The 27,218-nt window shown below is 41.1% G+C and overlaps 1 protein-coding gene across 2 annotated transcripts in view; it reads left to right on the plus strand.

The window, feature by feature from the left end:
* EMC2 (ER membrane protein complex subunit 2) overlaps positions 1–3,221 on the plus strand; it is a 47,789-nt gene extending 44,568 nt beyond the window's left edge. For both annotated transcript variants that reach the window (XM_086608788.1, XM_086608787.1), the window contains one exon: positions 1,988–3,221. In XM_086608788.1, coding sequence (XP_086464914.1) covers positions 1,988–2,074 — 87 coding nt within the window. In that variant the 3' untranslated portion in view covers positions 2,075–3,221. The remainder of the gene's footprint in view (positions 1–1,987) is intronic.
* The last annotated feature ends 23,997 nt before the right edge of the window (positions 3,222–27,218 follow it).

The raw sequence follows: 27,218 nt of genomic DNA on the forward strand, positions 1-27,218 counted from the left end.
GTTCGTCAGGGCAAATTTGAAGTGATTACATTTCCAAGTATACTTCTGTTTGTTATGACGCAGAGTTTGGTTTTATTTGTTCAGCTTAAAGTAGACGTCAGTATCATGAAGGCAACCGCTCTTGAAATTAGCAAGTAACATTTTTTAAACTAATGTCTTATGTCAGTTTTACTTTCAGTGTCCCTGAAGAGAAGTAAAATAAGTAAAATTCATCTCATTTTGAAGCTTTACTCTGCATACTTTCTGTGTGTCTTGCCAAGTGTGCTTTTTGACCACAGTATATTCAGGCTTCTGCACTTTTTAATGAAATCTCTGAATGCTTTGAACTTGAAACAATTTTTTAGTCGAGGATTTTGAGTTCTGTTTTTTCATTTGCTTGTTTTTATCTGCTTGAGACTGTTCTTGCTTAGTGTGATCAAATAAACGATATTATATTAAGTCAGATCTAAGCAAAAGTTAGTTCTTTCACCTAGGAGAGTGTAAAGAAATCTGATTTTCCTGTGAAGTTGACGATGGCAGGTCACTGGAAACTGCACAACCTGAATAATGAGTTTATACATACTGCTAGAGTCAAAACATGACACATCAGTTCATCATCTGGAAATATGAAATAGGAAAATGTGGTGTTTTCAGTATGTCTCAACTATAAAGTGTTGTCACAATAAACAACATTTCATTTTCCTAACTATTTAATGTGAAATAGCTTTTCATTTACTGTGCTAAAACTATAAGAACTCGGTACTGATTGGGAATCTCAATGTTAGATTGTAGCCTGGGGGTCAAAAGCAGGTTAACAGGTTCTGCAGCTTGTTGCTGGTGTGATATTACCTGGGTTTGATGACTTAATCTTTCTTAACAGATCATGAAGGGTTTGCTAAATTAAGTTAATTACAAGAGAGAAGGGACACATTATAAATCAAGGACTAACTGTGCAAGACATCAGTGGTATTTGAAATAAAAAACATGAAATTGAAAATTTATTGAGTGTTTAGATGTTAACATTTAGGTAAAGAATAGGCTATTTTACTAGCAGCAAGGTATAGTTACTACTTCTGTAATTTCTTTACCACCCCTCACAACCCGAAATGCAAAACTTTTTAATGCAGGTGTATTAAAAATGGTTAAGAGTTTCATTTGACTAAAGACCAACCTAGTGAATAAATCTACTGTGTTAGATGTGGCTGATGAGTGATGGGAATCATAAGTACAGCCAGAAAAACTCTTTTGAGTTCAATGTAGGGTGATAAACATTTCCTACCCTTCTACCCCTTCCTTTCCCAAACTTGACTGCATGTGTCTTAGAGAATGTAAAGCCATAAGTAGTATTTATTAAGCTGTGTCTTTCTCTGTCATCAAGACAGACGTTTCAAATGCTTTCTGAAATTGCTGTTGTAATGGGAGGTTGCAATCAAATACAAGGGCATTACTCGCAGTTACTTTGAACCATAAAACATAATTATATATGACTGGATTATTTTATAGTAGATTTTGGTAAGTAGAAATTTCTCTGTCTCGCTGTAACAAAAATAGAAAGTAGATTAGCTTCAATAACGGGTCCAAATCTTGCCACCATTTAAATTATGAACATAATCTAATTTGGATCACACAAAAAATTCAAGTCTGGAATAAAAAATGATGTTAAACTTTGTGGAGCAAACAAAACAACAGGAAGATCCCTATTCAGATAAAGGCTAAATTTGAAAGTAGGGTATTTATAAGTGCTGAGTATTCAGATTCAGAGCAAATGAGTAAAATTAAGGAGTTCCATTGTATTTTTCATTACTTATTAGAGGAAGCTATTAGATGTAGCTTGTATTCTAGTAAAAATGTTGAGTTTCAGTGAAACAATAAAGAGGCTGTGCTTTTAGGTTTGTAGTAATTAGAGTAAATTTTTGGTACTTGCTGTTTAGGACTGTTATTTATACAGGCCCTGTGCACAGAATTTCTGATCTACAACAAATAATAATCCTTTTTTGTTTTTGTTTAGTTTGCAGGTCGCAGTAAGAAAGAAACTAAATACTCTTTGAAGGCAGTGGAGGACATGTTGGAGACTCTGCAAATCACTCAATCTTAGGTTGGCATAGAGATCAAATATGAAATTTTCCAATTCCATGACCAACCTATAATGACCTATGGGTTATGTTACTCTAGTGCTGTTAAAAGTTGATTTTGTACTGATTAATTTGCTATCTAAAATAATGCTTTATGAAAATTAAAATGTCTATTTATTGCTGCTATGAGATGAATACCCACTGAAATGAATAATGTACCACAAAGACAATATAAAGAAATGATGTGCTGCACATCAGTCTCTTGAGATTTTTGTATTTACAGTACCTGCTTTTAAGCCATAATTTGTAGAAATAAACTTGTTAAATGATTAAAAAAAAGACAGTGATTTTTTTCAACTTTTAAATGGAAATTGTGAATTTATGTATGTAGACGAGTAACGTATGTTAGAAATTTTTCTCGTTTGCGTATTTAAGAGTAAAAGCATGCTACAGATGTACACTTTCTGGTAAATATATGCCACACAGCAAGGAGTGATTATGAATACACTTTATTACAGAAAAAACTTGATGCTAATGGTTTTATTAATCAGTTGATGGCCAGTACTGTCGAAATGGAAAAAAGTTATTCGTGTACTTTTTTTGAGAGGGGCCTTTGTACTGGCTTAAGGCCAAAGACATTCTTTGCTGTGGCTTTGTGAGCAAATGCTTCCATGTCCATGTAGTTCTCCAATCAGTGTATGTATGTGCACTTCTTCTATTCCTTCTGTGTGTCCTTTGTTGTACATATGTTCCACATCATGAAGTTCAAAACCGTCTGAACGCAGGGCTGCATGCTGGTCCATGCTAATTTTGTACCTACAGTATGGGTCCCCCTTCACTGTGGTGTGAGCTATGGTATATTAGCTTCTCTGCAGTAACCAAGTGTCATGGCACCGTAAGGATGAGATAACTTGTTCAACTGCTTTGTATTTACTGGAGGATAGAAGTGGGTTTATGCTGTTAGCATGAAGCATCTAGTACACTGTAAATCTGTATCTTGTTTGTATTTTAGACACTTGTTTATTTACTCAGATAATTAGTCAAACACCCTATTTCATGAATTTTGCAGTTCTGATCATTCTGAATGTTGTTCAGATGTGTACTGTGGCAATTCAGGTGCACAGCTATTATTTATTACAGCTTCAGTAAGATTGCATTACAGCAGCAACGTACTCTAATAAAAAAATTAATTTAAAAAAAAATAAAAAATAATAATAAAATAATAATAAAAAAATTTAATTTTATTAAATTCTAATAAAAATGCTGCAGTGTCTTTTTGATGACTGTGTGACCAGCATCCAACCTGATTTGAGTCTCAGATTTTATACTACCTACTCTAAATAGATGGGTAGGTTAAAGGCTGTATATTAAAATGTCCTTTTTATGACCCTGAACTTGATGTAATAAACGAAAGCTGAGCTCCTGCTTAAAAGCAAAGCAGCATCAAAAACTTCATAGAATGGTTTGAGTTGGAAGGGACCTTAAAGATCATCTAGTTCCAACTCCCCTGCCATGGGCAGGGACACCTTCCACTACATCAGGTTGCTCAAAGCCTCATCCAACCTGATCTTGAACAACTTCAGGGATGGGGCATCCACAACTTCTCTGGGCAACCTGTTCCAGTGCCTCACCACCCTCACACTTCCCCTGTGAATTCAAAGCTTGAAAAAGTGTTTAACTGAACTGGTTGTTGCCTGAGATTGTGCCATTAAGAAACATGTAAGATCTCATTCGTGTTATCCACAAAGTGGGTTGGAGTATGATAGTGAGACGGGATGGGTGCCATGCCATGAGAATTAATTGTATCTGTAATCTTAAATTAACTTAATTCAGTACTGTTGAAATATAAAACTGCAAATACTGCATAGTATTAGATTAAATCACCCAATTTTAACTTGGGGAAATGGTGCAGATCCTTTTATAATAGTCATTTACAAACTGGCCTCAGAACGGTATTTGCAGATACGTTTCAGGTGGAAAACCAAGAAAATCTCGTAGGTGAACCTGTGTATTTCTTTTGAGCTTTATAGTCTTTTATTGTATGAGTGTGCCATCTAGAGTTTTAAACCCTCATTAGTCTTTTTCTGTTTTACCTACATCTCAAATAACTTGGTTGCATTCTAAAATTAAACATGCTGGGAAGCTGTACTGTAGACTAAAATTACTTAGTGATGCATAACATTTTACCTCCAAGGTATTAAAGAACAACAGTGCAGCATTCTCATGCAGCAGGCATCTATGCTGCTGGAAAGCGTCCTATATAATGTTTTATTCAGAGGCAACTTTTAACATAACAATGCCAGACTTGGGCATATAATATATCAGTTTCTCTCTAAGGAAGTTTGTTCTGTTTCTTGTTTTCAGTGATTTGATGACAAATTTAATCTCCTTTGGCTGCTTAGAACCTTCTAGTGTTCACTACTAGCATTTTTTTGACATTACTATTTAGGACTCTGATTTGTGCTTGTATTTTTGGCATAATTCCCACATAGTAGAGCTTACAAATTGGCCTAGCACATATTTCTGACAAATTTGTATTTACTTCAAAGATGAAATAAATTACTTCTATGAAAATGCATGGGCAGTCTTTGATAGAACTATTGAATTGCAGCAATGGAAATTCAGGGTGTTTTCCATATGCAAATGAAAAAAAAAATATAAAAAATCCTGAGTCTGCAGGAGAAGTAACTATGAAATGCCCTGCAGTCTCAGCAAGGGTACAAAAGAGAAGCTGTGATATAATGTGATCTTTATAAAAGTCATTTTCCAGTTCTAGTAAATGATTTTGTAATATGTCACTGGCACTGTCTTGCATTAAAGAATAGGTTTTCAAAGAATGGATTACTTAGTTAACAAATGAACTTGATTATGTTCTGTATTGTGCTCTTGACAGTGACAAATGCTGCACAAAAATATTACTATCAAGCATGCAGTCTCCTCTTTTCAAAATAAAAGGCTAAGTTTTGATACTGCTTCAGTGTACCGCAAAAACTTGAGACCTTTGCAATGCCAAACTGTAGCGATGACTTGAATATTTATTTGTTCCAGCCACACTTTGATAATAGGCTTGATAGGGAGAGCTTAATGGTGGTACCTGTTGAGGTAAAGGCCATTGAAGAGCCAGTAAAACCTGTGATTCTGCCTTTGCAATACAAGTTAGTGGTGACTTCTTAAAAACCTTTTCTCTAAACGTTATACAGTTCATATTCTGTACTTGCAAAAAGCACATCTTGTTTAGAATATATCCCTAAATCTCTTCGGTTCAGTGCCCAGAATATCTTGCAGTTGCTATTGGAAACTCTGTTATTAGTCAATGGAGGACTTCCTCTTGGCAGTGCTGTATTTGTGGTGGCATCCATGTTTGCTAGTCGCTGCGTTTACAGTGGAACTTGTACTTCAGCCAGCTTTAGAAGGGAGGGGAAAAGGAAAGCAAATTAAACTTGACTTACTGGCATGGATTTGTTAGCTTCTTGTTACTTGCACCCTCATCTTCCAAGAACTCCAACTGTAGCTGTAGTCAGGTTTGCAATAATAATTCTTCTTCTTGTAACTCAAGAGCTTCCATATATTCAGCTCTAAAACCAACACTCCATTAAAATCTAAACCATACAGATTCCAGTAAAATAGTGCTCTGCAATGTGCATGTACCTCGGTATGCAGGGAGAGGACATGAATAGAATGAATAAAATTTTAGGACTAACTACAGGTACTTGAGTCTACATGGAGAATAAAGTGCTTGATATTAGTCATTGTCTTATCTGGAATGACTCTGCACCCTTGCAGATCTGTATCCTCTTGATAGGCACCAGCTGGAAGTTGGATTCAACCCAGAGACTAGTTTTCAGAAATAAATGGTCATTAATCTACCTTCCTCTTAAAAAAACAGTCAAATAAAAAACCCCAAACAACAAACCCTCAAAAAAAAACCAACCCACCATGCAAAAAAAAAAAAACCCACAAGAAAAAAAGCCCACTCAAAAAACCCCCGAGCACCACCCCACAAAAAAAAAAAAACACCAAACCAAACAAACAAAAAACCCAACACCACTCCACCCCATCCCAAACCACCGCAAGTAGAGAAAGTTGTTTTTCAACTGCTGGATGTGAAATGGAAAATCTTTATCGGTGCACTTCATAGGTGAATTTATTTTGTTCAGTGATGAGGAAATTTGCAGTGCAATCCTTTTCGTGTTTGTCTAGAAGGAAGAAAGGCTGGAGAGAAGCACGAAGGCCTGCTCAACCCGTGTGCTATAGTAGGACTTCCTGTGGCATGTTTCAAAGAAAGTGCCGTTCATCTGCAGTTGGGACCCCAAGGCTAGCGTTCTTGGTGAGCAGGCGCCGTTGCAACTGGAAAGGGCTAAATAAGACTGGACCAGCACAGCACGGGAGTCTCCACCCAGCCGTTGGTAGGGCTGTACATCGGCGTGAGTCTGCCTGCAGGTTTCTGCTCCTGCCAGGGACTGTCCTCTGCATCTTTTCTCCGCGTGGCCTCTGCATAGCAGGAATCTTGCAGAAGAGTCGTACCGATGTGGTGCCCTACCAGTTTCACTGGGGCTAGATGCGGAGGTGAGGGTACAGATGAGTCAGTTTGCTGGATTGATCCTGAATCTGGGAAGTTTTTGCACATTCTTAGCTTCGCTGCACTCAATTACCAATGCACACCTAAAGGTCAGCGTATCAGCCTTTGCCTTGGACTGAGAGGACATCAGACAACAGACCTGTCCTGTTCAACATCTCCAGTCTGCTTAGATCATTTGTGGGTGCTTCACAAAGAATGTTAAGAGGATGGATTTCTTCATCCAATGCTGAATGACATGCAAGCGTATAGAAAGATGTATTATTCATGGTGTCATGGTGACTGCAGTTTAGTTCTCAAAGTCCCTGGGCCTGTGTGTGTGCGTGTGTGTGTGTGTGTGTAAGAGCACGAAGTGAATAACTTTGGGAAAACACTTCCAGATGGGAGGCCCTTTATCCAAGCTCAAAGGGATGGCTGGAAGGAGGAAGAGCCGCCTTTTTAACTTGCGTGAGTCAGCACAGGTCCAGTAGTTCTCTTCCTTGTAGAGGATGACAAAATATGCTGTGTTCTGCATTGTGCAAATAATGAGAGGTGTAAATCTGAAATGTAGCGCAAAAATATTTTTCTCCTCATCCCTATCTATTTTAACTGCTTTCAGTGTGACTTTGTTGATGTTGGGGTTCCACGTGCTGTTTGGCTGGCACGTAGGCATCTGCCTCAGGGCTACTGGTGGAGAAAGACACGTTTAGAGTGACTGCTCACCAGGGAAAAGTTCCCGAGGGGCTTCCATCATGGCAGGTCACGACCTATTTGCATCGGCAATCGAAGTACTGCTTGTCCCACAGACGGTGCTTGCTTAAATAAGATTCCTTGTAGGATCAAGGCTAATTTTCCCCAAAGAATGAACGATCTTTTCCCAAATTTATACAGATTTTCTGTAGCAAGCTTTTAGGTTTTGGACATGGTATTTGGAAGTGAAACTTTAAACTAGGCAGATGTAATCCTTCCGGGAAGAGATGGCAAAAATCAACACTGAGGTAGTTTCAAAAAAAGCAAGCAGCAAGTAAAATTAACCATTACTTCTGTTTATTTGGGTAATTGAGCTTGGCACAGTGATGTGTCTGACAAGTTGGTTTGTGTTTTTTATTCCATTAAATACAGATACAACACTCAAAGCTGTCAGTGGCTGTCTGAGAATATTTGTTTCAGTTTAGACTTTGGAAATTTTGTAAATGTGGATAGATCACGATGTGGGCAGTGGCATAGGAAAACTACCCAGTAGAACAGTTTCTCTTTCCCTGGACAGCTGCTGCAGTTTGTTCTGTCAATAATCAAGAATGGAATCACGAATGAAAACTGTGAAAAATTATTGTCTATTAAAAGTCAATACCTGCTGCGTCCTTTAATTCTGTAATCAGCACTGTTACTCCTTTTTTTTTCATTGGTTATTGTATGGGCTGCTTGGGCATTATTAGCAGGCTTTATTGTAAGATGGAAATACCTTTGAAAGATTGAAAAGGAGGATGAATATTCTGACAAACGTATAAGTGCCGTGGTCTTGCTCACTGTATTTGAGATAAATTGTATGTAAAATGGACACAGAATTTCTGTTTTAAACATATCAATAACATTTAGTGACTTATAACAATATTGTAGTTGTAGCCTTGCCAAGCTTTTTGATCAAAACTTCCCAGAAATGTGACGTCTGTATGGAGCCAAAAGCTCTAATAAGCTTTTAAGTGAACTTTGATTTAGTTAAGCCTGGACTGAGAAAGGAGCCTTTGCTAATTCGGATAATTTCCTCCTCTTGGGAAGCTCCCATATTCAGATAATTTTGAGCCTGACTAGCCGTATGAAAGAAGCAGCTACACCTATTATCAGAGAAGTTTCAAGGAACATCAAGGCTTTTCCACGTACAAACCTTCTCAGTAAAGCAGAGATGTAGATGCTGCCATTTGGGAGCAAACTTTGAGAGCAAATTGACACACGATACCATCACTTTGGGAGGGAATTGGATGGAGAAGCCTAGCAAGAGATTGATGTCTCCTTTTTCCTTAGGCCCTTTTTTTAATGTAAAATTTGCTGAAGAAAAAGCCCTCTGTGAAGAAGGTTCATTTAGGTTGGCTGATATCTCTGTTTCAGCTGTTGAACGATGTAACAGAAAGTGAATTTTTAGGGGTAGGAGCCCAACAGGCCGGTGGGTGGCCGAGGTCAGTGCAAGGAGCAGTATCTTATGTGGGTTCCAGGTGGAGAGCACCTGGGCATTTGCCAAGTGGTGGAGCCTCTTACCCCGCTCTCATATCCATCTTTAGGGCAAGAACAACCTTTCTGACGTCCTTCCACTGCCCGACTGTTGTATTCAATCTTCTGAATGCCTGTATCATGTGAATGGTGCTTTTTTGAAAATTCCAGTGATTTGCCAGTTCAGAGGGGATCAATGATCCGATTTATTTCCTCCAGCTCTAGCCAGCATACATACAAATATTTTGTTTAAAATGAGCTCCCGGGCCCTATTCCTGGATTGCTATTTAGGCAACAAAATAAGGGATGGAATTCTCCAAGTCATCGGCTCCCATTAGGCCTTACTGGCACTTTTTTGATTCCAAATTTTTTTTAAAAATCAGACCACAGATTTAAGTGCTTAAGTGCTTAGACATGGATTTGATTCTTAAATTTAGGCACCAAGTTTTTTCTGTCTTTTTTTTTTTTTTGAGTCCTTCATTTGCCAGACTCCTAAGTGGAAGCAGAATAGATAGTTGTCTAAATCGCCCTGGCTGTGTATTTGTAAGCAATTGAAAAATGCCTTTTCATATAGGCCATCTATGTGTAAAATCATAGGAAGAAGGCAACAAAAGTGACTAATGCAGTAAGAGCAACACTTTAAACAAAATTAACACAAGAAAGGCTGCGGAGGCTGGAAATGGTAGAAGTTAGTGAGGTAAAAGGTCTACTTGCCATGGGGAAAATGTGAGGAAGCCTGTGCTGTGTCGGGCTCTGGAGCCATGTGGTCTTCCCGTTCCTGCAGTCTCTCGCCTGTCACCTCCCACCTCACATCTTTTGTGGTGGTTCTCTGAGGCAGGGTTTCTGTCCGTATGCTGTGGCCAACCATGACATGCGTGAGAACCAAGGGATGACGTCAGGTCACACCAGGGTGGTGTTTTTTCTGTTGTTTTGTCCTGTTTCCTTTTCAGTGGTGGGTGAGAACCACGGGTGTGTTCTTTGGCAGTGAACAAAAAAAAAACAACAGAAGGCTGCCAGATATTGGCTATGTTCACCTATTTCTGATCACTTCAGGTAAACGAAACAGAAGAGCAGAAGGTGTCAGGAGGATGTCTGTCTGCCATCAAGTCTCCACTGATCTGAAGAAAGCTGTGGAATGAGCTCTTCAGTGGCACTTGAGGGTGGGAGGGGAGCACAAACACCCGGAATGAAGAAGACCACTTAGAACGGGAAATAATATTACTGAGGGCTGGCCAGAATGCAAAAATTTTGTTTTACAATAAAATTGAGGTTTGACTTCTGTATTTGTTCCATATTAGAAGAAAACAGAAACCTTTTCATTGCTGAAACAACCATGCCCTCAAGGTCGAATACATGTTGGATTACGAGTAACCTAATGACTGAGTCATTTCCCTGGGTTGTAGGAGATTGAGGTTTAAGTTAAGCTGTCTACCTGATTAGGAGAGAGACTTTGAACTTGAGTTTCTTGTATTCCCAGCAAGTGACCTAACTGTCATGTTGCTGAGCCAGCCTCTGGCCCACGAACAGTTGGAAAATGAGAAGATTCAATAGGAGAGATGAGCCATTTAGATTTGATAGGTTGGGTTTCTCTGTCACTGAAACTCCCTAAAATAAACCCAACCCTGAGAACACTCCAGTGAAACAAATGCCTTTCTACGGAAAGCATCTTGCTGTTATGGGTCCTAATGACTACACTATTCATTGTGATCTTTTGCAACCGGGACATGGATTTTACCATTTATTTAATATACAATGGCTCAGAGGCATTAAAAATAATCAAGTAACATGCATCTTTTTCAGCTAACAAATCTAGAACTTTACAGGGAAAGGAAGACAAGAATCTGCTCTCGGTGCTTGCTCCCTTTCTTTGCTTGCTAATGCACTTCGTGATACTGTCCTGGTTTCAGCTGGGACAGAGTTAGCTCTCCTTTTTAGCAGCCAGAAGAGCTCCGTGTTTTGGTTTTAGTCTGAGACTTACTCTGAGAAGAACGCTGACAGCGCACTGATGTTTATAGTTGGCACTGAGGCCTCAAGGACTTTTCAGCTGCCATGTTCTTGCTAGTGTGCAGGAGCACAACAGGATAAGGGGCAGCATAGCTGGGACATGGGGTCCATGACTCTCCTTATGATTTGTACTTAGACTTAGGATTGAGAGCCAAATTAGCCAATTAGTATTCCATATCATGCAGCGTCATGCCCAATAAAAAAGGGCCTTTGCTCTTCTGGGGCTCTCACTTTCGGACTCTCAGAGTGCTCTCTCTGTCTCGCTCTCTATTTTCGGGCCTCTTACTCGTCTGGGATTGCGATATCAGGATGTATCTGTTTCAGGATCGTTAGTTTGGGACGAGATGGGCCTCGGTCAAGGGGTGGTGAGCAATTACACCGTACCTCACTCGTTCGTATATAATTATCCTTGCACATATCCATAGAATCGTAGAATCACAGAATCATAGAATGGTTAGGGTTGGAAGGGACCTTAAATATCATCTAGTTCCAACCCCCCTGCCATGGGCAGGGACACCCTCCACTACACCAGGTTGCTCAAAGCGTCATCCAGCCTGGCCTTGAACTCTTCCAGGGATGGGGCATCCACAACTTCTCTGGGCAACCTGTTCCACTGCAGCCATTCCCTCCAGCGTGTCCAGAACACCGCACAGCTTGGTGTCATCTGCAAACTTGCTGAGGGTGCACTCGATCCCACTGTCCATGTCTCCAACAAAGATGTTAAATAGCACTGGTCCCAGTACTGACCCCTGAGGAACACCATTCGTCACAGGCCTCCACGTGGACATTGAACCGTTGACCACAACTCTTTGAGTGTGACCATTCAGCCAGTTCCTTACCCACCGAGTGGTCCATCCATCAAAACCATGTCTTTCCAGTTTAGAGACAAGGATGTCGTGTGGGACAGTATCGAATGCTTTGGATAAGTCCAGGTAGATGATGTCAGTTGCTCTTCCCCTATCCATCAATGCTGTAACCTCCTCATAGAAGGCCACCAAATTAGTCAGGCAGGATTTGCCCTTAGTGAAGCCATGTTGGCTGTCACCAGTCACCTCCTTATTTTCTATGTGCCTTAGCATAGTAATAGGGAGGATCTGCTCCATGATCTTGCCGGGCACAGAGGTGAGACTGACTGGCCTGTAGTTCCCTGGGTGCTCTTTTTTCACCTTTTTAAAGATGGGGGCTATGTTTCGCCTTTTCCAGTCATTGGGAACTTCACCAGATTGCCACGACTTCTGAAATATGATGGATAGTGGCTTAGCAACTTCATCTGCCAGTTCCCTCAGGACCCGCAGATACAGCTCGTCTGGTCCCATGGACTTGTCCACCTTCAGGTTCTTAAGATGGTCTCAGACCTGATCTTCTCCTACAGTGGGCGGTTCTTCATTCTCACAGTCCCTGCCTTTGCCTTCTGTGACTTGGGCTGTGCAGCTGGAACTCTTGCCAGTGAAGACTGAGGCAAAGAAGTCATTGAGAACCTCAGCCTTCTCCATATCCCGGGTAGCCAGGTCCCTCATTTCCTTCCGGAGAGGGCCTCCATTTTCTCTAGATCTCTTTTTATCACTGTCATATCTATAGAAGTTTTTCTTGTTGCCCTTGATGTCCCTGGCCAGATTTAACTCTATCAGGGCTTTAGCTTTCCTAACCTGATCTCTGGTTGCTCGGACAATTGCTCTGTATTCTTCCCAGGCTACTTGTCCTTGCTTCCACCCCTATAGGCTTTCTTTTTGTGCCCAAGTTGGTCCAGGAGCTCCTTATTCATCCACACAGGCCTCCTGGTGTTCCTACCTGACTTTCTCTTTGTTGGGATGTAGCAGTAGTAGTAAATTATTCTTATCTCACCCCACGGGTCTCTTTTCCTTTTCTCCTTTAATTCCCTTCCTCATCCCCAGGGGGTGGGGGAGGGTGCATGAGTGACTGTGTGGCATTTAGTTGCCGGAGCCGCCTAAACCACAACAGATGTAGATGGGAATGGTTTCTTTGAGCTTTGAGGTGGCTCAGGACAGCAGGCAACACAAGCAGCTGCATAGAACAGGCAATTTTGTGGAGCTTTGCCTGTGTCTGAAGAGGCAAAAGTGGGTTGTTACACTCTGAGCAGCCCATCTCCCTTCTTTGAAGGAGCAAAGCTTTCCATTCCAACAGAATCTAGGGAGAGAAAGGTGGATTTGAGCAGCTCTGTTTCCTATATCCCTCTCCCTTCTCCTTTCTAGCTCACTGTAAGAGCAGCACCCAGCTGCTCATCCTGGCCATCTTGTTTAACTCTATGGACAATGAGACACCTCCTGCATTGTGGCTGCCCTTGGGAGGAGGCATGAAGAGAAGCATCACTTCTTTTTTCGGAGTAGAGTCAAGATGGAAGCAGGAGAGAGCAGTGGCTGGTGAGAGCAAGCTCGTGCACAACTGGTTCTGTCCTAAAGAGTGAGTGAAAGAGAGAGCGCCAGGTGAAAATCCGAGAGAAGGTGGCACGGACTGAGCTACCTACAGGGACCAAAATCATCCCGATTTCCTCAAGTGCTGATAAACTAGGTGAAGAAACTTCTGAAATCCTTGCTGTCTCTGTAGAGCCTGATTCCCAGCTTTATCCACTGATGGTCACCCAAGAAAGTCAATGCACATGTGGACATTTGCAGGGGCAGGCTGCAGCTCAGGTAATAGCCCTGGAAAAGGGGAGAAGCCAGGAAATATGTTGGCCTCGCAGAGATTTCTTTTTAAAGAGTAACATAAAGAAAAAAAAACCTTAAAGAAATTATTTAAGTGCTTCCGATAATTTAAATTAAGTTCTGTATTGTGTAAACAATAAATGGAAAATTACTTCTAAGGAGCATAAAGGAAGAGAAAGTTGAGAAGAGGTCCTTGCTTCTGTACGAATTGGGAGCTGGAGATGTGGGCCAGCCTAGTATGTCTTCTTCCTTCTCTTGGCAGTTTGAAAGGAGAAGAAACATTACTTAGATACTTTGCCTTTTTTTCATGGAGAACTTCATATAGAATCATAGAATCATAGAATGATTAGGGTTGGAAGGGACCTCAAAGATCATCTAGTTCCAACCCCCCTGCCATGGGCAAGGACACCCTCCACTACACCAGGTTGCTCAAAGCCTCATCCAACCCGGCATTGAACACCTCCAGGGATGGAGCATCCACAACTTCTCTGGAAAACCTGTTCCACTGCCTCACCACCCTCTGAGTGAAAAATTTCTTCCTTAAATCTAATCTAAATCTACCCTCTTTCAGTTTAAATCCATTGCCCTTTGTCCTATCACTACACTCCCTTGGAAAAGGTCCCTCTCCAGCTTTCCTGTAGGCCCGCTTTGTGTACTGGAAGGCTGCAATAAGATCACCCCAGAGCCTTCTCTTCTCCAGGCTGAATAGCCCCAACTCTCTCAGCCTGTCTTCATAGCAGAGGTGCTCCAGCCCTCTGATGATCATCTTCATGGCCCTTCTCTGGACCCGCTCCAGCAGCTCCATGTCCTTCTTATGTTAGGGCCCCCAGAGCTGAACACAGTATTCCAGGTGGGGTCTCACAAGAGCAGAGTAGAGGGGCAGAATCACCTCCCTCGACCTGCTGGCCATGCTGCTTTGGATGCAGCCCAGGACACGGTTGGCTTTCTGGGCTGCCAGCGCACATTGCCGGCTCATGTTGAGCTTCTCATCCACCAGCACTCCCAAGACCTTTTCCTCATGGCTGCTTCAATCCATTCTCCGCCCAGCCTGTATTTGTGCTTGGGATTGCCCCGACCCACGTGCAGGGCCTTGCACTTGGCCTTGTTGAACTTCATGAGGTTCTCACAGACCCACCTCTCCAGCCTGTCAAGGTCCCTCTGGATGGTCCCTTCCCTCCAGCGTGTCCACAACACCACACAACTTGGTGTCATCTGCAAACTTGCTGAGGGTGCACTCGATCTCACTGTCTATGTCTCCAACAAATATGTTAAACAGCACTTCAGCAAAACACTGAAGTGGTAACTGAGCTTGAAATAACTGAATTATCTGTTGGGTACATGGAAGCACATTCACTTCTTTATAATCAATTAACAGAGCACCTTGCTGCTGGTATTGTCACTTGGCTCAGAGGAAAAATGCATGTAGCTTGTGCTGGTCAGGAATACGCATGCCATTTCAGCAATGACAGATCTTAAAACATCTGTTTCTTTTTCTTACCTGCTTAAGGTTGGTGGATTTGGGATTCTGTATATGATTATACCTAGATTGAGTTTTCCTTATTATGCTGATCTTTGTGTCACTAGTAACATGTCTTATCTCCCAAGTCATTCAGCCTGTGGGGTTATTACTTTTTTTCCCCCTTAAGTAGTTTAAAATCTGTCTGATTAAATCTATACGCAGAAAATAGATAAGTTTGCTGGAAATTATTAATTATTTTTCCCCTGTGGAGTGGAAGGGGAGTTACTCAAGCTGTTACAATGAGAGAAATCTTGCTAAAAATGTGAGCAATGACATAGTTTTGTGACAAGCATGAAGCAGCCTGCCACTTTCTGAGTTTTGTTATTGACTTGACTCTGCAGCATGATGCAATTCGGTAGTTCAGGCTTTTTCCGCTTTCTCAAATGTAAAATAGGATCAATGGAACCTGTTGTGTACAAAAAATCACTGCTCATAGGTGTCACCATGAAATTAATACAGCGCTTATCAGTTTTATCCTGCTTAACTTCATAAATATTATATTACTAGTTAGCTGATCGACCAACTACATCTGCCTGGGGAGAGAAGTAGTTTCTGTGTCCAGTCGTTTCTCACAGGTAGCAAGAAATTTATGTCATGTGGGTCACCCCAGTCAGTGCTTTGGGTGACAGGAAAGTGTAGGGTAAATTTGACAGGATTCGTGTACATTTTATACAGGCTCTAGATGTTTTAAGCATTCTACGCATTCATTTTTAAAAATGGTCTTTTAATATTTGAGATAGTTATTAATTTTTTTGCTCTAACTCAACTTTAATATGAAGTTGATGGATATAGGTTAGCACGTCTTGCTAACCTAAAACTTTCATTAATTATTGGTGGTTTGTTTTCTATACGTGTCAAGAGCTTTTGATCCTGTAGTCTTCATTGAGTTTATAAAGGATAATCTGCCATCTGGATTAACAAAAGAAATGTCATTGAAATATGTTCTATGCAGAATTTTTATGTGATCAACTGCAAAATGATGGCTCACACAGTAAAGGAATTTGGAATAAAGTATAAAAAATGCCTGAAGGAAAAAGGAGAAGTGTTTCTGGATGTTAGAAGGGTCACAGCTAATCCCGAGATGGATTATTCTGCATATTGGGAGTTGGATTCAGCTCTGATTTAACTCAGCAGGAGGTTTTATTGTGATCTAAACCTGAACTTAGTGGTGTGAGTTTTAGGGCAATGATTATATCTGTTCAAACTCTAATTTGTATTTTATAGATCTACTTTAGGCCATTTTCATTTATAATCATAGTTTTTATTATATTGAAAAGGCTGTATTGCCAAGTACCTTGCAATGAATCAGACACATAACAATTCAAGTATTCAAAGTGCAAGACAAAATAAGAAACTGATATAAAAATTTCTTATTTTTAAACTATTTTTCCATCACAAGTCTGGAAAGTAAGCGACTGAATTTTTTTAATTACCATTAGGCAGCTCTGGTATAATTTATGTTAAGAGGTTTTGGCCTGTTTATGTGTGCTGGAATTTGCCAAAATTAGTAATGCGATATTCCATCTTTAGCAAGCCTATAGAGCAATAAATAATGACACATGACTGTATGTGAGTGTTGTTAGTTTAATTTTTTTTTTGTGGTGTTCCTGAAATGCAACAATCTTCCAACCCAAACGCTGCAGTATTAGGCAGCAAGTTGTACTCTGAACTAAACCAGATGCTGATCAGCTCCGTTCCTGTTATCGGCTCGGGGCAGAGATGGTAACCAGACCTTATTTGCAACGTTAACATTTGGAACAGATTAACAGCAGTTAGGCTGAAACGAGAAACCTCCACTTTACTGAAAAGGTTCAAAACATGTAACGCTGTAAAACTCAGGACGTCTGTAGTATGTTAGATAGGAATAAATAAGTTAACTGTAGTCCACACTTTCCCCTTTGCAGGATGTGTTGTTTCCAGTTTATGAGTGGCTCTTTGAAAGGACATGTTTATGAGATATAGTGAGGTTTAAGTCCTGACAAACCATATGCTCGATGAGGTATAGGGCATCCAAACTGACTGTGCTTGCTCGTTGGGAGGGAGCCCTCCCCATGGCCAAGCTGCACAGAAGATTTTTGTCTGGGGGACAAATCCCTGGAGCTTGGAGGCCCAGGATGCTTTTGAATGGCTGCTGCCTGCTAAATTCATAAGCAAACCCAACGAGGAATGTGTCCCAAAGGTGCCCAGCAGACTACATGTAACGCGTGATGGCCCATGCGCTGCACACTGGGCTGAAGATGTTTCTCTGTGCCTGCTCATGGTATCTCAAAGGATTCAAATGGGCTAAGCCTTATCACCTATTTGTGAGGGTTGTACAGTTATGACTGCAACCATAAACTTCTACAATGCTTTATTTCTGGTGCTGTATTACCTTACTCCTTGTATCCTGTGCTTTTTTATTGGGAATATTGCTTTAGCAGGAATCGAATAGCAGGCTTCAGGTCTAAGGAGAGAGTCTTCCTGCAAAAGTCATTCAGAGATGTTGCTGGATTCTCACTGTGTCCCACACCTGCTGCGTGGTTTTTCCGTGCAACTGGTTTGAAAACATGGTATTCAGGTTTGCAGAAAGTGAAAGCTTTTTGAAAACTCACATGCAAGGCTCCTATTTAAACGTAGTTATAACTGCTGTATGTATGGATGTTGAGGGGGATAAAGCTAGGACATTAATTAATCTGGTAATCTGGTCAAATTGTTCATATAGTAGCCAGGTCAGCCAAGGAAATCCCCATCCGCAGCTGCGCATCAGGAACTGCGCTGGGAAAAGAATCAGCAGCGAGATGCTTCGTTCACGGGTGGAGGCTGCAGCGGTGGTGCTGAGCACTCGCTATGGTAAGCTAAACGGGAAATTAAACCTAATCCACTGTAATTACATTGGATAAACTACTGCAGGAATCTCAATTGAGTTTGTGTTGACTTGAAACAGGTTTTGGTTAAGCGTACAGTGTGGCTGGAGGTATGTGCTGGAGCAGTAGCTGTGGTTTGACTATGATGAGTTGTTACATGTGAGTGTAACTTTCTACATGTGAAAGTTATAGTTATCCATATCAAAGTTACAGTCCTGTCTTTTGGGAAGCCACTCCTTCCTTTGTCCTTGGGAAGGGACAAATTTGTCATGATGTACCACTCTGGCCAGGTGAGCAGCCAGGAGGGATGACTTTGGCCTTCTTCTCTGTAGGACGGTGAGAGGAGCCAAGGTGTGGCCAGGTGGAGCGAGGAAGCATTGTCAGGAAGGTAGCTGGAAAGGACACCAAGGCATGGAAACGTTTACTCCATGCAAGCTGGTTAGAGTTACGATCTAAAATATCTTTAACTGTGGACAGCAAATGAAGGGATCCTGGAAGCACAGGGTGACTGCCAGTCTGCAGCGTTGTGTCCACGTGCGGCAGGTACACGCTGGTGTATGCATTGACCCACGCTGCTGAGAGCCTGGGGTTTCCCTCCTATGTTCAGTCGCAAAAAAGAGTTGCCTTCTATCTCTGAGCAAGGGCTTGCTTGTGTCCACCCAGGATGGATGTGAGGCAAGTTCTGGTTTGTGAGTGGGTTCAGGCCTGCCTTGGACCTAGTTCTGTAGAAATAGGCTTTGTATTCTTCCCTCCAGGAGCCCATAGATGCAGCTTACAGCTCCTAAGTGAATCCACTTACAGGTCACTCTGGGGTGTAGTTTTATGCCATTATTTATACTCCTTCCAAAATTTATTATAGAAAGTATGCTTGCTGTCTTTTTAACCCTCTGGCTATTTTGGCCTTATGAAAATTGATCAAGATTTTCTTGAATTACGGGTCAGTGTGAAGCCATCCCTGGCCATGGTGTTACCTAGAAGCCGGTCTGAACTTCAGGTTGTAGCTGGACCTCTTCCATACTCCCTGTATTTCAAATCAGGAAGAGTATTTTCAGATGGAGAAGAAAGGCTGTGAATACTTTGCAAGTAACAGTATTTTCCATGTAAAAGTGAAAAAGTAGTGAAAGAATAAGCTGTCAGTATTTTAAAGCATGACCTTCTCTTAGATGGTGTGTATGGGGAGGTCAAAGGAGGGATCGATTTTCCCTGCCAGGTAAGATCCCATCGCAGAGGAGGCTTGGAGGGAAGCAGCATATGGCACTGGCACCACCGAAGCAGGCAGGTGGGCAATGCAGGGGCTCGGTGGACGTAGCTGTCTCTGCTTAAAGAAGATTTTGATCTGAGACTGAATTTAGAGTATCCAACATAAGTGTACAGTGCAAGATGGTAAAGCAAGAGCATAATGTTAGCAATTAATCTGCAGCTCAGCATGCCACTGCTCACTGCTGCATGGCCGTGGTGGTAATATCTCCTACGCCGAAATGGCTGCAACTGTTTCGTAAAGCAGGAATATTGCTTGAAGCGAGCGAGGCAGGGTTTTGAAAAGAAAACCTGCAGTGACGCTGTTGCACAGAAAGGTCTGTATGCCCAGTCTTTCACCTTTTCAGTCCTTCACCTCTCTGCAATTCCTCACCTCTGAGACAGACCGTGGGTGGAAGGTGGCATAGCTCAGCTGTCATTTCAGCATCTGCCTGACCTGTTACCAAGTCTCATTTATTGGTAGTGACATTTTTGCTCATCCTTTGCCCTAGTCACCTGAAAAGTTTTGCTGGGCAGTGACATATTTCCATAGGCAATCTTCTGCTCTGAAGACGAAATCTTACTATTTCCAGCTCCTGTGTTTTAACTTCTCCCTGCTTTACTTTTGCAATAAGCATTCCTCTTTACAAGAGTTCCTTAACTCTTTTTAAGCCCTATTTTAATAGAAACCATTGCTGTCAAAGATCCATTTTGCCTATTGTCAGAAATCTGACATATTGGAATCAGTGACTGAGTTTTAAATATGGAGTTGATATGCTGTAAAATCTCAGTCGCAGTTTGCAGTAAATTTAGATTTAAAACCAGCAAAAATGTGATTGCGGGATAAAAATTGGCGATGTTTGCAGCCTAGGAATTATGTTTCAGACTTTGGAAGGAAAATGGTTTGGCTTCTTTTTTTCCACTTTCAGGAACACTATTATTTGCTGAGTTAATGGTTTCAGATACTGTTAAGTGAAAAAAATGTTTCTGGAGTATTTTGCAGGTGCTTTGTACTGGGATGTCTCTTGGAGTTTTACAGTATGACTGTTTGTGAAAGCAACAGGTCACAATCCTTCATAAAGTGTCTTCCAGGCATCCAGGAGCGAGCATCCGTGGCTGGTGGTGTGTGTGTATAGCCGCCCTGGCGGGGTGTCACCGGGCTGCCCAGCGGCGTTTTGCCTCGCTGGGTGAGAGGCTGCAGCAGGTAACAGCACACAGCCATCCCTTCGGAAAAAATTGTGTTGTATTTCATGCAAAACAGAAGAAAAAGGATTCAGCTCTTGCAGTCTCAAGGACAAACACCTTGGCACATTGCACGTGTGCAGCCCGATCTTAACTGAAGTACTGGCTGGACCAAATTACTACAACTGGAGCTTAGCTGGGCACACAAACCAGTGGATCACTGGGAGAGGTTTGCTCTCAGCAGGAGCCCATGGGCCTGTCAGGTGATGAGAGTGTTTTACATATCACAGGATTTATTAAAAAAAAGTGTTACTATCTCAGACATTTTTTATTTTATATATATATAACAATATATTCTTATTGTCTCAGACATCCATTTGGATGAGCTGCATTAAAGAGAAAAAGCATCCTTTTCATGGGGATTCTAATAAAGAGGAAACTTTTCTCCTTCTCTTTTCCTCTCCCTCCGACTGAAGAGGCAGAGACCTCGGCGTGAGCCCTGCCTCCACCTCCCCAAAAGCCCACTCTCCATCCTGTGCTCACGCTTTGGGTCACAGCGACGAAATGACTGAAACGCTGGAAGTCGCTAGAGTGAGAGCTCCTCCATCAGAGACCACCGGCAGTTTTCCTGTCACTCCAAAGTGACCAAAGTCCCTGTCCTGGTATAGACAAGGCAAGTTTGATCAATAGACATTTCAACTACTTCTGTTAAAAAAAACCCAAACAAACCAAAAAACCTACCACTTGATCGCATGCTCTGAGGTTTCAGCACAGGTAGCTGTGAGGTGGAAGTTGTCTTGGAAAGTTAAGGTCTAGGCTGTCCTTACTGCTGCATACATCTTGTAGTCACTCCTGGGAACAACCAGCTCTCCTTGAGGAATGGTAAAACTGACCATACATACAGCCGAAATGACCCAAATACATAACCTGTTTTAAAGACAGCCTGTGATTTTAGTGACATGATTGCTTTTCTGCCTTTTACTTCTTTTGGCAAAGATAAATTACTTTTTTTTCTGCCCGATTTTTTTTTCCTCAACAAAAATTTGCATTTCAGATGATAGAAAATTGATTTTAATGTTTTTGTTGAATTCATGAAAACATCATTTAGGTTTCTTTTAAAAACAGTTCCGTTTTCTACTTCATATTTAAACTCAAACACATTAGTTCTTTAATTTCTTAGATGCATCTCTTTCCTTCCCTCCATCTCTTTCCAAATGGAGAAGCCTTTTTAGGGAGTTTTCCTTATAGCAGGTCAGATACTTTTTCCAGCCTACACAGTATCATTGCCATAAAGCTCAGAGGCACTGCATCGTTAAGGTGCTCTGTGGACGTATGTCGTGATATGTGACCTGTCCCAGGGACATTTCTATGTGATACAGCATGCAACTGGAAAATACAGCAAACCTTTGGAGAGAGGAAAGGAGAGCAGGTTGATGGTGATAAACACACCAGTGGGCACTGGCCATTGTTTCCAAGAGTGATTATAATCCCTTGGGAGCTGTTTTGCTTTTGTTTTCAGAAAATGGGCAAATACACGTTTTTGGCGCTGGAGTTGGCCAGAAGCAGATGGTGATAAACTTCAGCCTCTGCTGCCTGCCTTCTACCATTGACCACCGTCCCAGCTGTACAGTACATGTCCAGGGCAGGGGTTGGGAGAGCATCTCTTCTCCCCTGGCTTTTGCACTAACCTATGGGAAGGGGATTTTATGGATTCACAAGAGAAAACCCTGTTGTGTTTAAACACTGGTATGGAGAAAACCACGGAGACAACTTATGGCAGGCGTTGCTTGTACATTACAATTTACAGAAGAGTCTTTCTCATCTGAAAACTTAGAGTAAAAAATATAACTGTTTAAATTCAGCAATGACTAGGTTGATACTTATCAGCACTTCATACTGTGTTAACAGTTTCTGAAGCCATCTATATATCGTCTGTGTTGGTAACATCCTGGGACCAGAACAAGGTCTTAGAACCGGTTTTGATTGGGTTTTTTTCAACTTGGTAAACATGAAAGAGAGACAGGAGAAATGCTGGTCAAAGATGAAGGTTTTATAAGTATTTCTCATTCACTTGGTGTAAAATAAATATTTTACAGCGTAACTGGAATGTCTTTGCACATATTCCAGGATGGTAGTACCCAGCTTTGAGATCCAAACAGTGCCTTTCCAAATAACACACAATTAACTTATTGCCAACTTTATGTACAGCCTTTAGTCAGAGATGTATGTCATTTCTACTTTACAGCTGTCCAGACACGCTTTTAAAAAGCCTAAGCTCTATACACCAGATGTTACTCAGTCCGGTGTGGTCTACCTTGGACCCATTCCAAACCTGCCTGCATATAATTTTCAAGTCCCAACAGCCCTGCAGTGCTAGAAGATAAAAACTGACCATAACTATACCCTTTCTTGTTACTCTGAGCTGAGTTTAATTATCTGAAACACTACCAGATAAATAGTTCAATCAGAAGAATTCCACCTTAACGTTAACTACTACCACATCCATTTTTTCTAATTTCAGGCAGGTGTTGGGTTACTAGCTCCGAAGTCTGCAAACTTCCAATCAATGATTAATATAACTATCTAGGGAGGGTTTTTTTCTTAAATTGTGAAAAATGGGCTGTGTTTATATGGCCTTATAGGGCAAGGCACTCCATGAATTTATATGATTTAGTTTTATGTACAGATGGGTGGGGTATGTGTGTGTGACTTGGACTTGATATTTTAAAATCTCATGCCTTTAATTTTAAATAGGGTCACCTCCAGAAAAAATGATTTGCAGAGCTGCTAAGCAACCAGTAGTGCCGATGGTGTCCTCTCAAGAAAGCACGTTTTTTCAGCCAGCAGCATTTGAGCATTTGCTTATGGTCAAGTGAATGCTTAGGTGCTTCCCTGAAGAAGATGTCGGTAACCTGAAGACGGTTTTAAATCAGTGCATTCAGTCCCTGTAAAGTCTCTTTCGGAGACCCAGTTCTGACCATAGCCTGGCTCTGAAGAGCTATTCAGGTTTCTAGCCTTCCTTGAATAGCTTCATGGGTCTTAGCCCTTACCCTGAAAGCATGAGAATTAGGAACACTCTGAAGTTATATGGAGAGCCCCTCTTTATTTAGACAGCATTTTTAATGTGTCCATTATCTCATATTACATCTGTATTTTAATATGAAAAATATTAGAGAAACGGTTTAATAGTTTATTTAGTTTGCTGATTTTCTTACTATTTCCCTTTATTCGTATATGAGTTGCCTGCATATATGGGCTGTGATAAATTTGCCTCACTTTTCTTCGATGAATATTTTATTTGCATTGCAAAACTGTTCCTTTAGTTTTGGAGCAGAAAAGGGTTCAGAGAAAGCAAACCAAGGAAAATATTAGTGAGCATTTGTAAGAAGCAAAGACTGATGCTCAAAATGTGTTATCGATGGAAGCAGAAATCACTTGATTATGGATTCATTTTATCAGCACAAAGAAGTGAGTTTAAGACCCATGTGACAAATGAGAACGAACAAACAAGTTTGATTTTGGCTATAAAGTACTAACCACGTTCCTTTTATGAGCAATCTACAGACTGGTTATTTCCCTGAATGATGCATTTACATTTCAAACAGTGGTACTGCAGGGTAAACCTAAATCAGACAAAACTGTTTAATGGCATAAATAGATATTTCTGTCTCACTCTGGGAATAACTGTTTTCCTCTAAGATTGTTTAAATAGAAATAACAACATCAATAATAAATATTTCCAGCTAATGCATTCTCTTTTATAGATTTCTTTTTACTTGGGTTAATTAGACCCCTTGCTTCACACGTTTCTCCTTTTTGTTTTAGAATGTCTTCTGTTTCAGCTTTCTTTTCAACTTTGAATTTTGTGATCTCCTTCATGAGTCAGAGGTACAGAGCATTGGAGATTTTTGCCCCTTTTTGCCTTGCACTTTAAGAATACTTGAATTTGCCAAACTGCCTCCACATTTGTGTCTACAGCTCCCTGCTCCGCTTTCTCAGTGCTCCATTTGAGCTCCTGCTAAAACTGAAAGCTTTGAGGGAAATAAATCTAAGATGTCAGTGACTTAAAGCCCAGTGCTGTAAGTTTAAGATGTTTGCCTAATATCACATCTCCGAAATGGAACAGATAAAGATGAAGTGTAAAGTATATGTAACGTGGCTTGCAGTTAAGTGCAGTAATTGGAGAATGCAGGCAGCAGATCTGGGAAGGTGATAAGGTAAGCAAAAGCTTCTTGGGAAAGGTAAACTATCTGAAGAGCTGACAGTGATATGCACTGACTGGAAGGAACCCAAAATTGTTTTAGCCTTTAAGCATCCAACATTGGAGTAATTGAGTAATCATACACTCTGGGTCCAGTATTCCTGTCACTGATACCCCATGCATCTCAGTTATTGGTGTAATTTAAATCTGATAGCCACATAATGGACCAAATTCTCTTCTCTACTTTTCATAAGATGCCCTATTGGATTCAATATGAAGAATGTTTGCTTAAGTGCGGTGAGCAGGATTTGTGTCATGAGGCTCATTTTCTTTCTCAAAAATTATATCCTCTGCTAAGTGTGCTGTTCAGCACCATGTAAGACAGAATACTTATTCTAAAGGCAAATACCCTGAAGCACCATAGGTTAGTTTAAATTCTCAAAAAGGTGTAAGCTTTTCAGTTTCTTCCAGTGTTTAGGCACTTTTCCTTAAGGTTTATGCCAAAAATTGTCCCCAAGTCTCTCTTACTTTTGGTGCCAGTGCTTTGAACGTGTGTCAGATTCTGCATCGTAAAAGATGACACCTGCCCCTACGCCTTTCTCAGAATGACAGTTTCTACCTTTCAAGGGTCATTTGGGTCAGAAATTTTCATTAAAAAATATTTGAGAACATGCCACATACCTTGTCTGTTTATTCAATCTTAATATTCAACAAAACATTTCAATATTGCTAAGCAGCCAGATCAGAATAAGCTCATTGGAGCATGAGAACATCTTTTTGTTCTGGTTTTATATATAGCACCTCATACATTGAGGCTCAGGGTGCATAGGCAGATAATAAATGCTAATAATCGGGAGAGCTCTAAGGTGTGACTTTTGCCATGAGCATACAGCTTCGTGAAACAATCTGGCCCTAATTTTCCTGGTAAAACAGGGGCGGTGGGCTTGCTCGTGTTTCCCTAGTGCTAGAGTGACTCGTGTATGAAGTGCTATATAACAGGTAAAGTGGATCCAATCAGCCCCACAGCCTGCAGCGGACAGAAAGTCAGGCCCACAGCTTAATGCAGAAAATTACCTCTTGAAGAATTTTTCCAACTAGTAATAAATATGCAGTTGGGAAGGCTTTTAGTGATGTTGTTTCTTGAGATTATGTTAGTTAAGCTTGGGATTCGTTCAGGAGGTTTCTTTTGCAAACTCCCTCCACTCACCCCAGCAACAGGGACACTTTCAGGTTGGCTCCAGTGAAGTAACACTAGTCTGGTAAACTAAAGTAGTCTTTACAACTTCTAGTAAACTAAAGAAGACATGGCACTGCTGCGCAGTCAGTCATACGGCGTAACTGGTAGCTCATTTTTCTGCACGATTTGGGCTGTGACAACCATCATTTCTCCATGGAAGAATGCCCATAGAAAGGGCATCCCCAACAGTTTGGGGAAGAGGATGGCCAAGGGGCTGTTCCAAGAGCCTGCATGGAAAAGAGTACCCTGTAGGAGGAGAGAGAGGGAGAGTACAGCTGCATGGACACACGCTGAGCTATGCAAAGCCGGAAAACAGTCTGGCACGTTTCATGTAGTAAAATAGCATCAGGTGAGTGTGCATCTGGTGAAGGGGCACAAAAAATTATTGTCTGCTTGTAACGTGGTTCTGTTCACTGAGGGTCTGTATGTAGCTGAGACATCTTGTTCCCTTTATATTAGGAAGTGGCCTACCAGTATCCCAGCCTCTAACTCTCCCCTCCATCATCATTTCTGCAGATAGCAACACCACGTCTGTCACGCCACCTAACCAACAAATAACCTTCCCATATCTTTCAAAGTTTTCACACCTGGTTGAAATCCACATAGCATCTCTAAGATATGTCCTTTCCTGTCTAACTGCACAGGTAAAGCTTACCCTGTTGCTTTCATCAACTCATATCTTGATTTCTCTGTCCACTTCTTCTAGTTTGGGTAAATGCAGTCTTGCCCTTTGCTTCCATTCAGCGTATTGTTGCATGGGTCATCCTTCTGCCTTGTTGCTTTGACCGTGAGACTTCTCTTTGTAATTCTTCCTTGGCTCCCTCTACTTCATTTCAAAAATAAGCTCCATTTCCTCAGTTCTTAAAATCTTTCAAAACTTGATCTTCATCCTGCCCATCATTCAATACAAAGGACTGACTCCAGCTTCCATTACCCACTTGGTAGATTTTCAGGCAGAAGTTGCCAGGCTCTCTCCTTCACAGTCCCGCAGTGTGGGCAGGACCTCCATCCATGTCCCTACTCCTGTACATAGCCCGTCTTTTGCCTGCTGCCTGTGGGAAACTAGACAAATATGAAGCTCATATTAATTTCTGCTTTCTTGCCAACCTGTATCTACCCATTGTCTTTTGGTTTAAATTTGATTGAAAAGCTGAGGTTCGCAAATATGTTTAAGCTTGTCAGACATATGAATTTTAATAGCACATAAGAAGCTCAATATTTTTGTGAATTTGAGTTTAAATTCTTCTGGGAGAGGGATCATATATTTTTTTAAATGAGACTGGTCTAGGAATGAAACTCTTGGGTGTTATTGTAATACAAATTATTTTTTAAAAATAATAGTACTGGGAAAAATGCCTGATTCTACTTTTTTTCTGCAGGAAATATACCCTATCTTCTGCTGCCTCACAGTGTTTGTCTGTTTTCATATGTACTGTTACACTTTTATTGGTCTGGAATAGTAGCTGACTACTATTTCTGATTTCAAAGTAGGTGTTGATTCCAGCAATTTCCCAAGATGGCTTTTTTA

Source organism: Tauraco erythrolophus, chromosome 3 (genome assembly GCF_009769465.1).
Source record: "Tauraco erythrolophus isolate bTauEry1 chromosome 3, bTauEry1.pri, whole genome shotgun sequence".
Classification (NCBI taxonomy): Eukaryota; Metazoa; Chordata; class Aves; order Musophagiformes; family Musophagidae; genus Tauraco; species Tauraco erythrolophus.